Below are 14505 nucleotides of genomic sequence, written 5' to 3' on the forward strand. Positions count from 1 at the left end.
TCTACCATCAAGAAGGCACAGGACAGCAAGTCCATGGGAACACCACTCCCTGCAGGTTCCCCTCCAAGTCACACATCTTTCTGACTTGGAAATATATCAGTGGTCCTTTATCGTCACTGCGTCTAAATCCTGGAACTGCCTACCCGACCACGTGTGGATCTACTGTCACCAAAGGACTGCAGCAGTTCAAGAAGGCAGACAAAGCTCATGGCCAGACTTTCAAGCTGCACTTCCAATGGCATGCAACTTGAAAGTCTGGCCCATGGTCCTTTGCACCTAACCAAACGCAGAAGCTGGACAACCTCCTTTGTTCTTGCTTCCTAAAGTTCTTGGTGAGTTGAGGATAATGCAGTCAGGACACAAGCCAGTACTCATTACCTCATGTGCCTTTTTACCTGTGAGGCAAAGATTGTAGGTGAAGACAACGTAGATCCCAGACTCAAAGTTCACTTGGAAGTTATTGAAAATCACTGGAGAAACCAGATAAAGAGTGTTCCTTGATCAGGAGGTGCCCCACTTTCCAGTCCTCCAGAACTGTAGTGACTTGTTCCATGCTGCATAACATGGCACCAATGCGACTCGGCCGTCATCAAACAGGTGACCACAGTAGGAGAATGCAGAAGAAGCCGTGTCAGAGGAAAGGTGAGGGATATACTGTAATAGCTGCCACTGAGTTAATCAAGTTGCGATTCGCCTTAAGGTTCTCCCTGAAGCCTCCCCATTTCATCTTCCCTCGTCTATGGTGTAGTTTTCACCCAAAACTGCAGCTAGAACTTGCTGCTAGTCTCGAGCCATCACCATTAATTTTGGTGGTCCATTGACTTCCCGCCAAAAGTCTTCCCAGATGTATTTGGTGAGTCCCTGATTGCCAGCAGGACATTGTACAATGTAATGCTGACATGTTGGTGGGCCAAATAAACCATGCCCACAAAACAGCTAAAAGAAAACCCTGAGAACTGGCAAGATTATGTCCCCAAGACTGCTGAGAGCTGCAGGATTGCAGCAATTTTCTACTCCAGTGAAGAGTCCAACATTAAATTTGTAATAAATCCACTCCTGAGACCAGACTCTTGACAATCATTTCTGTGGCAGCTTCTTCCCAATGCCTCTCAACAGTGGGCCTTTCAAGTCAAGTTGAATTTTTTGTCATATGCACAGGTATGGTGAGGGACAGGTACAATGAAAAACTTGCTTGCAGCAGCATCACAGGCAGGTAGACTCAGACAACACACAGAACACAGCTTCCCTGTGAGTCGATCACTCTGCTTCTCCACATGGCTTCCTCCTGCTGCAGAGTTTTGTGAGCTCTGAAATGACATCCAGCACACTTGTAGCCACAAAGCACCACCCTTTTTACAGCTGTAGATGAGAGTTTTGGCGGCTTATTCCAGTGGTGTTTGAATTAGCACTGAGCTCAGCATTTTGTGCAGGCTTGTCACACTGCAGTCGTGGTGATAAGCATTAATTTCCACTGCGGTTTCTACCAGATCAAATGGAGACAAGCTGCCCTTTTTTCTAGTGCCATTGAGTTTCCACCAAGGAATCATTAACTACAGCAGAGATGAAATTAGATCCATGGCTTTGGGAAACTGTTTATCACATGATGTGTCAAAATGTGAAAGAAAGTGGATGCTGTAGCTGTTTTTCTTTCAATTAAATACATGTAAAATATTAATATTGCATTTCAACAACATGAAATTGCCCCTGATTTCTTTTGATTTTCGGGTTTCGTGTTACTGTGCTTGCTTACTTTTGATGCTTCTGGTCAAAGTTACTCGTTCTGAAAACATTTCAATTATGATTTTCCAAATTCTGTTTACTGCAGTGTTTTAAAATCTGTGTGATCCTCCTAATTGGCCAATTCCGCTGTTACAGTGTCTTGGCATTAAACTGGAATTTGTGTGCAACATGCTGCCATGTCCTTGATTAAAGCCATTGGGCTTGCATGTGAATCAGAGTATTGATTGCTAGCAATGTAAAACTGCATAACATGAAAAATAATATGCCAAAGCTTAATCTTTGAAGTATATAGGCACAGAACTTCTGTGGTGTGCCAGCAGTTCTTCATGGAACTCCTGGACTCTTGCAACATTAACCATAAAGAAGTTGAGAAGTTGTGCAAAAGAACGCACAAACGTTGAAGTCTCAAACAGCTTAATGTTTGACTCTTCAGGGAGTATTGGCCTCCTGCTCTGGAACATCTGCCCACTGAACCAGTGTCAGTTTGGTCCTGGGGCAGGTTCAGTGACTCTGTTCATTTCACTGGAGAAGGACAGCTGTGAGGGAGAGAGGAGCGTTTCAGGGCGTTTACATATCTTGCATTAATTGAGCTAAATTACATGTATTTGTTGGTTAAGTGGTTTTAAAATCATGTTTTTAACAGTGTAATGAATTTTGAATGTTTTTGAGTGGCAGACACACTGATAAGCATTTGAGTTGCTTAACAGTTTTAACAGCTGATTAGGCTTCAGAGCCAGTCTAACATTGCTTGTTCAAACCCCATTATGTGATATTGTTTCTGGCCTGAAGGTCCGTTGTTGTACAGGGGGCTCCAGTTAGAGTAGCTGCCACCAGGATATCCACTCCTGCTAAGTGCAGATCCAGTGGGTAGGGGATTAGCAAAGACAGGCAGATCATACAGCTGGGAAATTCTTGGCCAATACCTTCAGAAATGAAGCTCGTTAGAATACATGCCTGTACATGCTTTTCTAAAATGTTGTTAATCTTCTTACTAATGTTGCTGTTTTAAACTGACTATTTGATTCTTTCCAACTGGCATGATTTAATAGATAATCCTGGCAAATTATCTCATGCCACGAGTGACTGAACAGTCTATCAAACCATTGTACGATGGCAAATAAATTTATTTATTAAATTTAGTATTTGGATTGGGTTCAAGGCATCAACTAAAGTAACATTGGACATATTTTTCCATAGCTTTCTTCAGCTGAGAACAGTTGAATATGCGCTTCACATTTATGAGGTGGATAAGAAGTGATGTTGTAATCCAGTTCTCCATCGTTGTTTTAGGGGGGTGGCGAGGACTTGTCCAGCAGAATCTGGGCTAACTTACCAAAAAACCAGAAACAACTAATGTTTCTTCTTCTGTTTTTCCAAGTATGAGGGTTTAAAACTAGGGAATTAATATACCAAATCAGATTCACTCGATTTGAGTGCTAAGTTGAGCATATCCTAAATCATTTACATAATATGATTTTATTTACGTTGTTTCAATATATTTTGCTCATATCTTTTGATGTTGCTGACTTAGTCAAAGGCCTTAAAGGAACTCAAATATTTCTAGGAAGTCTGATATCTCAGCATTGAGGATTGTGTTGGGATTTAGGGGTATTGAGAAAGGTTCATGCAAGGAAAGGTAACAGTTATAGACTTGGACAATGTCCTGGGCTGGACAACTCAAGATGAGGAGGGAATGCTTGGCAGAGGATGGCAAATAGCAATGTTAGAGTGAGGACAGGAGAGGCTAGCCCCATTATGGAGAATGAAGGAGCCCTAAAGAATGTGACTCAAACTGCTGCTGTTCTTTATATTCTATTAGAAAGCCTCCACAGCATGTTTTTTTTTAACCGGTCAGTCTCTTGGGTCTTGTCTGCAATTCCTTCTAAGGCCAATTCATACAGCATTCCAGGTTAACAACTATTCTTTCCTTCAATTACTTAGTGCTTCACTGCCTTCAATAGACAACACTATTCCATAAATAAACCAGGCTGACATGTAAAATATTATAAGAATTTTACCTACATAGTTGTCTTTGTATCCTAAAGAATGTCTCACTGTCTTTCTTGCAAGAACCAAGAGTTTTAATGAATTTTGGTTGATGATGAGGAGAGAAATCTGCAATGATTGCTTTAGATATTACTGAATCAGAAACAGCATTGTGATTTAAATTTATCTTTCATCTATGTTTAAATCACTTCAAAAAGACCGAAAGATTATTCAATTTCTTGAGGAAAGAAAACTACTTTTCATGCTAGAAACCACCTATAAAATTAATCACAGGTGTTCCCTGTCTTTGAGGTAAAAATTGTAAAGGAACAGTTCACGATTCCAAATGTAATACCCAAAATAAAACTTTTATTTGCTTTGAAGTCTTATGGAACAAGGAAAGAATCTCACAAGTCTCACATCCACTTCTTCTCTAGAAAAAATAAGATGATAAGAGAAAATAAAAACAGACAGGACTTGAAAAGGGAAGGAGGAATCCAGTAAAGCTGCTTGGTGGTTACTTTGTGAAAGTTGGAGCATTCTGGAGCTTATTCACCATTATATTCTGACAAATAGATTGGATGTAGCTGAAAGTATCATGTTATGTTTGTCTCATCTTAACATATCAGTGCCTTTAACATAGGAAAGTGTTCCATAATGCTTCTCAGAGAAAAATGGGCATCAGTCCTAATAATGAAATATTTGGTGGGGTGACAAAGAGCTGGCTGTAAAAGAGTGTCTCGCACAGAATGTCCCAGAAGACGTGAAGTTGCAAGGGGTTGTGGGAGTAACCATGGATTACAGAACCTAACCTAACTCAATTAATCCAGTGTCCTCCAAGCCAGCCTTCTTTTTTGTTTTTGTGTAGTCCATGAAAACTTTGCTAGTGTTCTCATAGCTCATAGCAAACAGTCATACTTATCCATCAGCCAGTAGTGGGGTGGAGGGACAGGGGGTCCATGGTGCAAGATTTGAGAGTGGGTGCATTGTCGGTGTGAAAGAAGTTACACGTATAGGGCCAGGTACAAGCACTGAGGGATTGGAACAGTATTTAAACAGAGGGAGTGTTTGGGACCAGGAGCCAATATAATTCAGCAAGGATAGTGTTCTATGTTCTTTAGGGAAGCGTTAGATAGATCTTAGAGCAGGATAAAATGTCGGCACAACATTGTGGGCCAAAGGTCCTATACTGTGCTGTAGTGTTCTATGTTCTATGATAGAGTTGTAGAGCCGTGGAAATGTACAGTATAGAAACAGGCCGACCATCAAGCATCTTCTATTATACTATCCCTACCCTAACCCATTTTATTCTCTCCACATTCCCAACAACTCCCCCTAGATTCTACCACTCGCCTAGATGCAAGAGGCAAATTTTAGTGGCTGATTAGCCTACCAACCTGCACAATTTTGGGATGTGGGAGGAAACCAGAGCACTGGAGGAACCCACCTGGTCACAGGGAGAACATGTAAACTTGATACAGACGGCACCAGAGGTGTTGATATATATTTTCACAGCAATGATGGGTAAATATGAGGTATATGTTTGAGGACAACACAGTGACACAACTATTAGAGCTGATGCCTGACAGTGCCAGAGGTTAAGATTCAATCCTGACCTCAATTGCTATCTGTGTGGAATTTGCACGTTCTCCCTGTGACCGCATGGGTTTCCTCCCACATCCCAAAGACGTGCGGGTTGGCAGGTTAATTGGTCGCTGTAAATTGCCCCTGGTGTGTATGGGTGAGTGGTGGAATCTTGTGGGGAGTTGATGAGAATGTGGGGAGAGTAAAGTAGGATTAGTGTAAATGGGTGGTTGATGGTCAGTGCCAACCCAGTGGGCCAAAGGGCCTGTTTCTGTGCTGTATCTCGCTATGACTGCTTGTTGTGAGCTAGGGTAACACCAGCAGAGTTTTGCATGCGTCACACAATAACAGAGCAGAGAGCTGGCTTCCAATTCAGAGTAGAACACTGGATTATTTATGTCTGCAAATGGCAAATTGTTGGAAGAGATTTTCAGTATCAATAGGTAGAACTCAGTGTAAGTACCCACCAGGATGCTGACCCCATTTCTGTAGATGATATCCCCAGGATGGAAAGGAGTGGGCCAAGGACAGAATCAACAGAGACTTGTGGACACAGCTCAGCACATCACAGAAACCAGCCTCCCCTCAATGGACTCTGTCTACACTTCTCGCTGCCTCTGTAAAGCCGCCAGCATAATCAAAGACCCCCACCCACCCCGGACATTCTCTCTTCTCCCCCCTTCCCATCGGGCAGAGGTACAAAAGCCTGAAAGCGCATACCACCGGGCTCAAGGACAGCTTCTACCCCACTGTTATAAGATTATTGAACAGTTCTCTACTACAATAAAATGGACTCTTGACCTTATAATCTACCTCATTATGACCTTGCACCTTATTGTCTGTCTGTGCTGCACTTTCTCTGTAGCTGTTACACTTTATTCTGCATTCTGTTATTGTTTTTACCTTGTACTACCTCAATGCACTGTGTGATGAATTGATCTGTACGAACAGTATGCAAGACAAGTTTTTCACTGCACCTCGGTACAAGTGACAATAATAGACCAATTCCAATTCCAGAGCAAGAACAGACATGGAAGCCGTGCTTGCCATAAGTAAGAGTGAAACTGTGTAAAAACAGTTCTGCTGGTTTTCAGCAGTGAAGATGAGGTTTCAGATTAAGTAGTAAATTGACTTGAAAGCTGCAGAAAGGTCAAAAGAAATGAACCGTAATGCACCATTGTCAAGTGTAATCTGTGACAAAGAATGGGGATGGCACTGTGGTAGGAACAAAAATCAGATTTCAGAGATTCAAACATGGAGTTAATTGGAATTACATGGAATTCACACAGCAGAAAAGGCAATTTGGCACTATTTAACCATGCCAGCGTTGTGCTTCACACAAGCCTCCTCACATCCATCTTGATCTAATGCGATCAGCTATCCTATTCATTTCTCCCTCACAGGTATATCTAACTTTCTCCAAAACGTATCCAAGCTATTTACCTCAATTACTCTTTGACATAGTACCTTCCACATTGTTACCTTCCCTGAGGTAAAGAACTTTCTCCTAGATTCCCTTCTGGATTTCTCAGTGATGATTCCATTTTTATGGCTCGCTGTCATAGTCTTGCTAGGAAGATGGTGATACCTTTGGGCAGCAACGACATGTCCAAGGACTTTGGAGAGAAAGTAGGGATTGTGGGGTGATTTCAAAATTGCAGAAGATACAATAACAAAAGGTGGAGTTAATTCCTTAAAAAATATCAAGAAATGTGCCAGTGGGTAATGGCAGGACAAGTGAATGGGCTGTAGAGTGGCAGATGGAACTCGACGTCGGTAAGCGGGATAAAAAACAACACGCTGGAAGAAGTAAGCAGATTGAGCGGCATCTGTGGAGACAGAGGGATAGTGGACATTTCAGGTTTGAGGCCCTGCATCGGTGCTGAGAGTATAGAGAGGAGATTGCCAGTATAAAGAGGTGAGGCAGGAGCTGAGAGGTGATGGGTGGAACCAGGTGAGGAGGGGGATGATGGGCATATGGAGCCAGGTTGGGGGAAGGGGAGGGTGGAGCTAAAGTCAAAGGCTAAAAGGTGATGGACTTGTCCTGATGCCAGGTCTCAACCCAAAACGTCGGCCATCTCTCTGCCTCCACAGATGATGTCTGACCCACGAACTTCGGGTTCTTTTGCTGCAGATTCCAGCATCTGCAGTCTCTTGTGTCTGAGGAAGTGGGGTAATGGATTATCGTGAAAAAAGGAATCATTATATTAATTGCAATAAAATAATGGATTTGGTGTTCTGTTAATTTGAAATTTAAAACTACTATGTTGGCAAAGGTAATTATAAATTAAGAGAAATAATATTTCTCTTAAAATTAACCATATGTTACAGGTGCTGGATATCAGCAGTAAAATCAAAATACAGGGAACAGCAGAATAGGCTAAATCTCTGGAGAGAAACAAACGACGTTTCAGGTGGATAACCATTCATCGGACTCACAAAAGTTAAAGATGTACATTTTTAAGCAGATACAAAGGCAAAGAAAGAAGTAGTTCAGAGCAAAGGAGAAAAGAACACCTGGAAATTTCTGTGATGTGATACAGGAGTGATTAAGTAACAAAGATAGTGCAAGTATGATAATGGGACAATCAAGAGAAGTTGGGTCTAGAGGACCTGTAAATCTCACCAGGAGAACCATCGGCAGCACTTGCTGCCTGAAAAATGAAAATGGAAGGGTGAAGATCTGAATGTATTGTTAGAAGTTGTAAATCAATAGGCAGAAGATTTAATCTTTCTGTCACTGTGACAGAATGGTGATAATTTTGTTTAAATCAGATTGTTACGTGCTCCAGTCTCACCTCTGTATTTGAGCAATAATCTGAGCGGATACTTCAGTACTGCACCCACAGGGAGATCAGCTTTTAGACAAGGCGTTAACCCAATGCAGACGTGCCTTACAAGATCCCACAGCATTCCTCTCATTTCATCAGCACTGCAGAAGAAGTCAACAGGTCAATAATCTCATCATCATTTGATGGACCTTGTCTGCATATTGATTGCCATATTTGCCAACATAAAAATAATTGCATTTCAATAGGAATTATTTGGTTTGGGAAAACTTTGGAATGTATGAAGTGCTATGTGAGTTCAGGTTTCTGGAGTTTCAGCAACTATGCTAGACTATTGCATTTTTAATTATCTCTGGAAGAGAAAAGGCCAGATAACGTTCTATATATTCATTACGTGTTTTGCTACACTCATGGCTTTAAATGGGATTTGAATGAAAAACATTCAGTGTAAGAGAGGCAGTTAAAGATAGAAACTTCCCCATATCTTGCAATGCATCTCCATTTTTTTAAATTAATTAATGAAGGATGACGACCCAAGCACAATTTCTCCATGACTGTTGAGTCTGTAATTTTGCAATATGTTGCCCCAAGATTTGATGAACCTGGTTCTGGCAATTGAAGGCTTGTACACGAACAGCCCACGTACATTGAGGATTACGAGAAACTGAGAGCATGCTCAAACTACCAGCTTGCAGATTTTCTTCCCTGCTGTCTGGACCCATTACTGCGTTAACATCCAATGCAAGATCCTGGGACTTAAAATCTAACCAGATGATTTGTTTTTTGGAATTACATACCCCAGAAGAACATGTAATCTTCACATTTAATATGATTCAATAAAGCCATCAAACCATACATTCTGCATTGTACTGATTCACTATATTGTTTCAGGCCACGAAACAGAATGTAAATAGTATTTCAGTTTTCAATTGTCTATACTATTTCCACCAGAAATCAGTTATTCAATGCTATTAAATCCTATTAAAACTACAGCTGCCTTCAAAGTATGAAGATCAGACATATGCTGATCATTTTCCCCTTCCCACCTTGGACAAATGAAGTCATTTGCAGCCCTTCATCATCTGTATTTGCTGTGTGTGGAGTTTCAAAAGGGCATTATTGTTTTTGGACATTAGTTGAGGTTGATCCAGGAGCTCAAGCAATAAAACTGGGCGGCACTTGTGAATTTCTAAGCACAATGAAATTCGTTTTATACCGAGGCTGTGATGTTCAACTGTGAGGAAAGAACACCAAGCTTCCACAGTGGCCCTAATCCCAGATACTGATGTGGCCAAGTAAATTGACGATTTAGCTGTAATTGATACCTTCATCCATGCACTGGGATAATCCTGTGTTCCCTGCGTCATGGCAGTGCCAAGGTGAGACCACTTGAGCTTCTCCCCTCATATATTGGTAGCCGCTGTTTATTACTTTTTACTGCAATGATTAGGCTTTGCATCTCCTATGGCATCACAGTACTGCGTTGACTTCATCTGTATTAAATTTGTGCTACTTATATTTTTCTTTCCTGTTGTAGTATAACATTATGACCACTGCAGCCACAGGATTTGATTACGTGCCCATTGGATACAATATTTCTTAAGTGGGTGGTCCCATCAATGTAGCAACAGAACACTGGCATAGCCAATAATATATTAGAAGCCATCATGGAAAAAAACAAAAAAATGACCTTTTAAAATAACCTGCATAAATCATTGCTGCCAAGAAGCAAAACTTAATTACATTTATAATATAATTTTTTAAATACCCCATGGAGACAAGTGCATAATTGAAAGTTTAATAATTTAAGCATTCAGGCCCCAAAAGATTTGTATTAATCTGCTAGTTTTAGTTAATTAATTAGCTGCAAATCCACAGTAGAAGGCAAAATTCCAAATGTGCCCCCTGGCCAGAAGTAACATGATGAGCAAAATGAAGGCTTCCGTGCAGTTTCTTCTTACCGAAAATACATTGATACCAGCTGTGCAATGACAAATAAGAGAACATGTCACCAAATATGAAAAAGGAGGTGCTTTTTTTGAGTATAACCAACTGATTTATCCAATTACTTTAGATACCACCACCCTGAGGTTATTATTCAGCTGGTCTTGCTCTGTTTTTGCTGTTTAAATCAACCAAACTAAACTTGCATTTCCCAAGTAAACAGTTAAAAAAAAGCACCATAATTGCCAAGGGTACAGAACAAGATAAACTGTGAATATATGTAAAGTTATGCTAAGACAGTCTGCTACACCAGACAATTCTGACAAAATTTCACTTCATGACCGTGAAAGGCTCAGTATTTAGATTCTTGCTTTAATTTTAGTAACATTATGATTCTTGTAAATGTTCCTGGGATGCAGGACCCAAAAAGCATTGACATTCCAAACTTGGCATTCCTTACCTTGGGCCTTATTATTTCTCTTAGCCACTGGCATTCACCACAACTAATGTGATATTTTTGCTCAGCAGAAGTGTTTCAAACGAAGGATGATCCTCAATTACTCTTGGCAAGGGCCACTTTCATGGGAACTGAACTTCTTCTGCAAAACCTACCATGAAACTGGTTTGCATCTGAACCATGCACAATGTAATGTTTTGTGCTGTGAGCAATTTGAGTAAATCATGAACACATCAGTTCAAGTCACAAAAATCTTCAGAAGAGGGCTCATTTTTGGGCTGTAAAAATACTTGATACTATTAGTTTTGTGCTATTGAATACTCATCATGCTTCAATCATCTCTGAAGGCAACCAGCAAGTACTCTATTAATAATTTATCATTATTTCAATTTAAGTTTTCTTATGGTCAACATTTTGTGTAAGATAAGAATTTTGAATATATGCAATTTTTAAATATCCATAGCAAACAATTATACCTTAACAATAGGTTGGAATGATTCATACATTATAAAAGATCTGAAAGTTCCAGAGGCACAAAACAATTAATGTTAAAACTGTGATCCTACAGTTCTGTTTACAGGACAGTCATTGCATTGCAATTAGAGCAACTGCAACCATTTTTCTGCATTTAGATTTCAGTATTTAAGGAATTATGCAGTTCATATGTAATAATTTTGCATTTTCATTCTATGTTTATTATTTGTATTCAAAAACAAATTTTCAGCTGAAGGACTATGGCTATATGCTTTTAATCAAAGTTCTCAGAAAAGAAAAGTAGGAACTAATTAATGATCACTCGCTAGAAGGCAAACCATGCATTAAAAACAATCAGTCTTGGGTCATTCACCGTAGGTCTTTAGTTTGGCATCAATGAAGCCAAAGCTATTGTCTTTCTAATGCATCCAATTAGTGGCCATATGCTTTGACAGTAAGGAGATGTGAATATTCCACAATCTGCTAGGGACCAAGAGACATCAATAACTTGTGAATAATCATATAGGGCCTGGTCAATGGGTTAAGTGCTCCACTGACCATAGGGCACATCTTTAGGGACATCACTTCTTACCCTAATACCAGGAATCTAATCCCCACTGGGACCCCTCTTCACAGCACAAGCCATGTATGGAATTTATACTCCGAGGGATAGTCCTTGGGTACTTCAGATGTTTGATGTGAGGTTTGTGAAACCCAGCTTGCCATATGCTGCAAACAAAGTGCAGCGCGGCTTTCCAGACTGAATACATTTTCTTTTTAGAGGCAGCTGAGACAAAGAGCTTTCTTCTTTGATTAAGTTCTTTCTCACCCTGTTGAAAGTTAATGAAATCAGTACTTTCAGGAAGCACAATTTTTTTAACCATGTGTGCTCTCTATTTTATTACATTTAAAATGGTTATTATTTGCAGCAATTTATGAATGAATGCAATTAGTTATTAAACAATATGATTTTAACATTGTTATTTTTAGATTTGGCAAGATCCCTGGAAGACTTACTGGGCTCGAGGATTCCGCCACTGATTTTGGTGCCTGCCACAGATTTGCCTGGCCGAGAAATTCTACATGTTGCTTGTTGGCTGAGCAACTAAGGACGAAAGACAGGATGGAGAATGCTGGCTTATGAGCTACTATAAATCCATTTCCTCCCTTTACATAAATGGAAACAAAAGCAGATCTCCACCTGTGTTTACAGTAGCAGTTCCGACATACAAAAGAAAGAATTCCAAATCATACTGCGATCAACGCCCTGTCTAAATAGTCACAAAGGGCTTCTTGTTCGTGGCCAAGTTTACCATTATATATACTGGCAACTGATCAAAGCACAGAGAGAAAAGGTGTTGCGTATTACTGGCTCTGCTATTGAATTTGGTCTATAAAGTCAGTCAAGTGAAAATCAATCAGTTTTTGAATCTGTGTATAAACTCTAATGGGAACTGCTTTCTTTCATTAAAGTTATGATGGACAAATAAAGAAGGTCATTTTAATTTTATAGCAATTTTTAAACCTGTTCTCATTTTCAGAGAAACATTATTATACTATCAATTATCAGAAACTGAGTTACAAACAGGGCAGTGCAATTGTTTGGAAATTAAGTCTTGATTCCCAACTGCAACCACTCCCGCATCCCAACATTCAACAACCTTGCTCATTTTCCCCATGTAATAGGTTTGACAAATTGTTGGAGTAAGTTTTCTGAGGCATTGCACACCATGCCATTCCTCGTCTGTGAGCTGTGACAGAGAGTGCCAACTCTGAAACCAGCTTCACCGATGTTAAACATCTTCCTCTTGTGTTTGCCTGGTAGCCATGGGAAATGGAGATGCTGGCTCACTTTCCATGATCATGAAGCCCAATTCCCCCATCATCCTGGTCAAGGTCAGTTCCTCAGCCCAGTCCTACGGCTGAACGTGACTGTCCTATTGTGTGGCCACCTTCTAGCTACTGGATGGATTTTCTGAGTCATCTGAGATTAATATCTGAAATGTAGAGCCCAGCACCACATGATCAGAAAATTGTTGCAAACAATGACCTTTGTTATTTGACTTAATCCAGTATTTGTATAAAACAGAAAGATACTTAGCGATTAAAGCTCAATCTCTCTGGGGAGTCATTTTGATCTGTGACTTGAAAGTGTTATGAAATATGCTTTAGAGCCTGTTAGGGAAGAGATTCATTTTCACTAGCTTTATATGTTGTGCAATAAATTTGCACAAGTTACTGCACAGGTTGAACAACCTGATTCTGAGGTAACTGAACACGTCTCTGATAACAATGAATTATTGATGTTCTTCTTTTGAGTGTGAAATACCCATAAGATTGTTCTTTAAAACAATAAGAAAATAGCTGACATCCACTGTCATCATTAACAAAGGTTCAGTATTGCAGAAGTTATGACACAACAACCCAGAGCTATGTTCAATTGAATGCAATAACTAGTAATTTGTAAGCTAACACCAAAATATATGTACATGAAAGCTGCTATCTTGTCAAAAACCCTACTGGTTCATTGATGTATTTTGGAGAAGGAAACTTGCTACTTCTACCAAGTCTAATCTGTGTGATTCTGAACTATTCTTAAAGCCTTTTAAAATGGTTAAGCAAGATTTTGATATTGATAAAAAATGCTGCTTATCAGTGCTGGCTTTTAAATTTTGCTTATTCAGTTGGTATTGCAGACTTTTTCTTCCACAGGAATACATCTAAAAAAAAAGTCTCCTAAGGCACTGTGGGACTTGCAGCTGGTCGATCTGGGTGGTTAATGCTTTTCCATGGCATTGCCCTCTTTCGTGCTTGCAGTATTGTTTTCACTATTACAGGAAACCTGTTCTTGCATCTACTTTTTATTAATCCTGCCTATGCTTGCCATGATTGAAATATATATTTAGTGATGTAAGTTTATTAATTGAAAACAAATAAAACTGCAGGTGCTGGAATGTGAAACAAAAACAGAAATGCTGGAAGAACTCAGCCAGTCAAGCAGCATCTGTGGAAAAGAAAACCAGTTAATGTGAGTTCTTCCAGCATTTCTGTTTATGTTTAAGTTTATTAATTGTTAATCATTGCTTGATGTCAGAAAACTAGAGTCATTATTGACAGCATCATTGACCAATGCAAGATTTATTAATCTCTGGCCATGAGAATAAGTACATTTGGAACAACAAGTGTGACCAACTTTTTCTTAAGTATCATATTTATCAAAGCAGATTTAATAAGTTCATCCAAAATATTTATTCAGTTGATAGCCAAATGTTCATACAGAATGTATGAAATATTCCTGAAAATCAGTACCAATACTCTGTGTTTTAAGCCTCCAACATTGAGAAAAAATGTGGGTTGATTAAATTATAAGGTCCTAGACGCAGTTTGGCTACACATTAAATATACTACATCCAGATCAAGTTGATAACCAGTTGTGTATTGAGGACTATTTAATACTCTGATCATAACAAAATACGTAGTACCACAATATAGGGAATTTGAAAGCATCCAGAGAAGCAGATGAGGTTTAAA

At 39.6% G+C, this 14505-nt stretch overlaps 1 protein-coding gene across 2 annotated transcripts in view; it reads left to right on the top strand.

Moving 5' to 3' along the window:
* The window catches only part of dph6 (diphthamine biosynthesis 6), a 212506-nt gene extending 198844 nt beyond the window's left edge, over nt 1-13662 (top strand). For both annotated transcript variants that reach the window (XM_052025476.1, XM_052025485.1), the window contains one exon: nt 11965-13662. In XM_052025476.1, coding sequence (XP_051881436.1) covers nt 11965-12083 — 119 coding nt within the window. In that variant the 3' untranslated portion in view covers nt 12084-13662. The remainder of the gene's footprint in view (nt 1-11964) is intronic.
* Nucleotides 13663-14505: the final 843 nt, after the last annotated feature.

The sequence above is a fragment of the Pristis pectinata genome, chromosome 1, assembly GCF_009764475.1.
Source record: "Pristis pectinata isolate sPriPec2 chromosome 1, sPriPec2.1.pri, whole genome shotgun sequence".
In the NCBI taxonomy this organism is placed as follows: Eukaryota; Metazoa; Chordata; class Chondrichthyes; order Rhinopristiformes; family Pristidae; genus Pristis; species Pristis pectinata.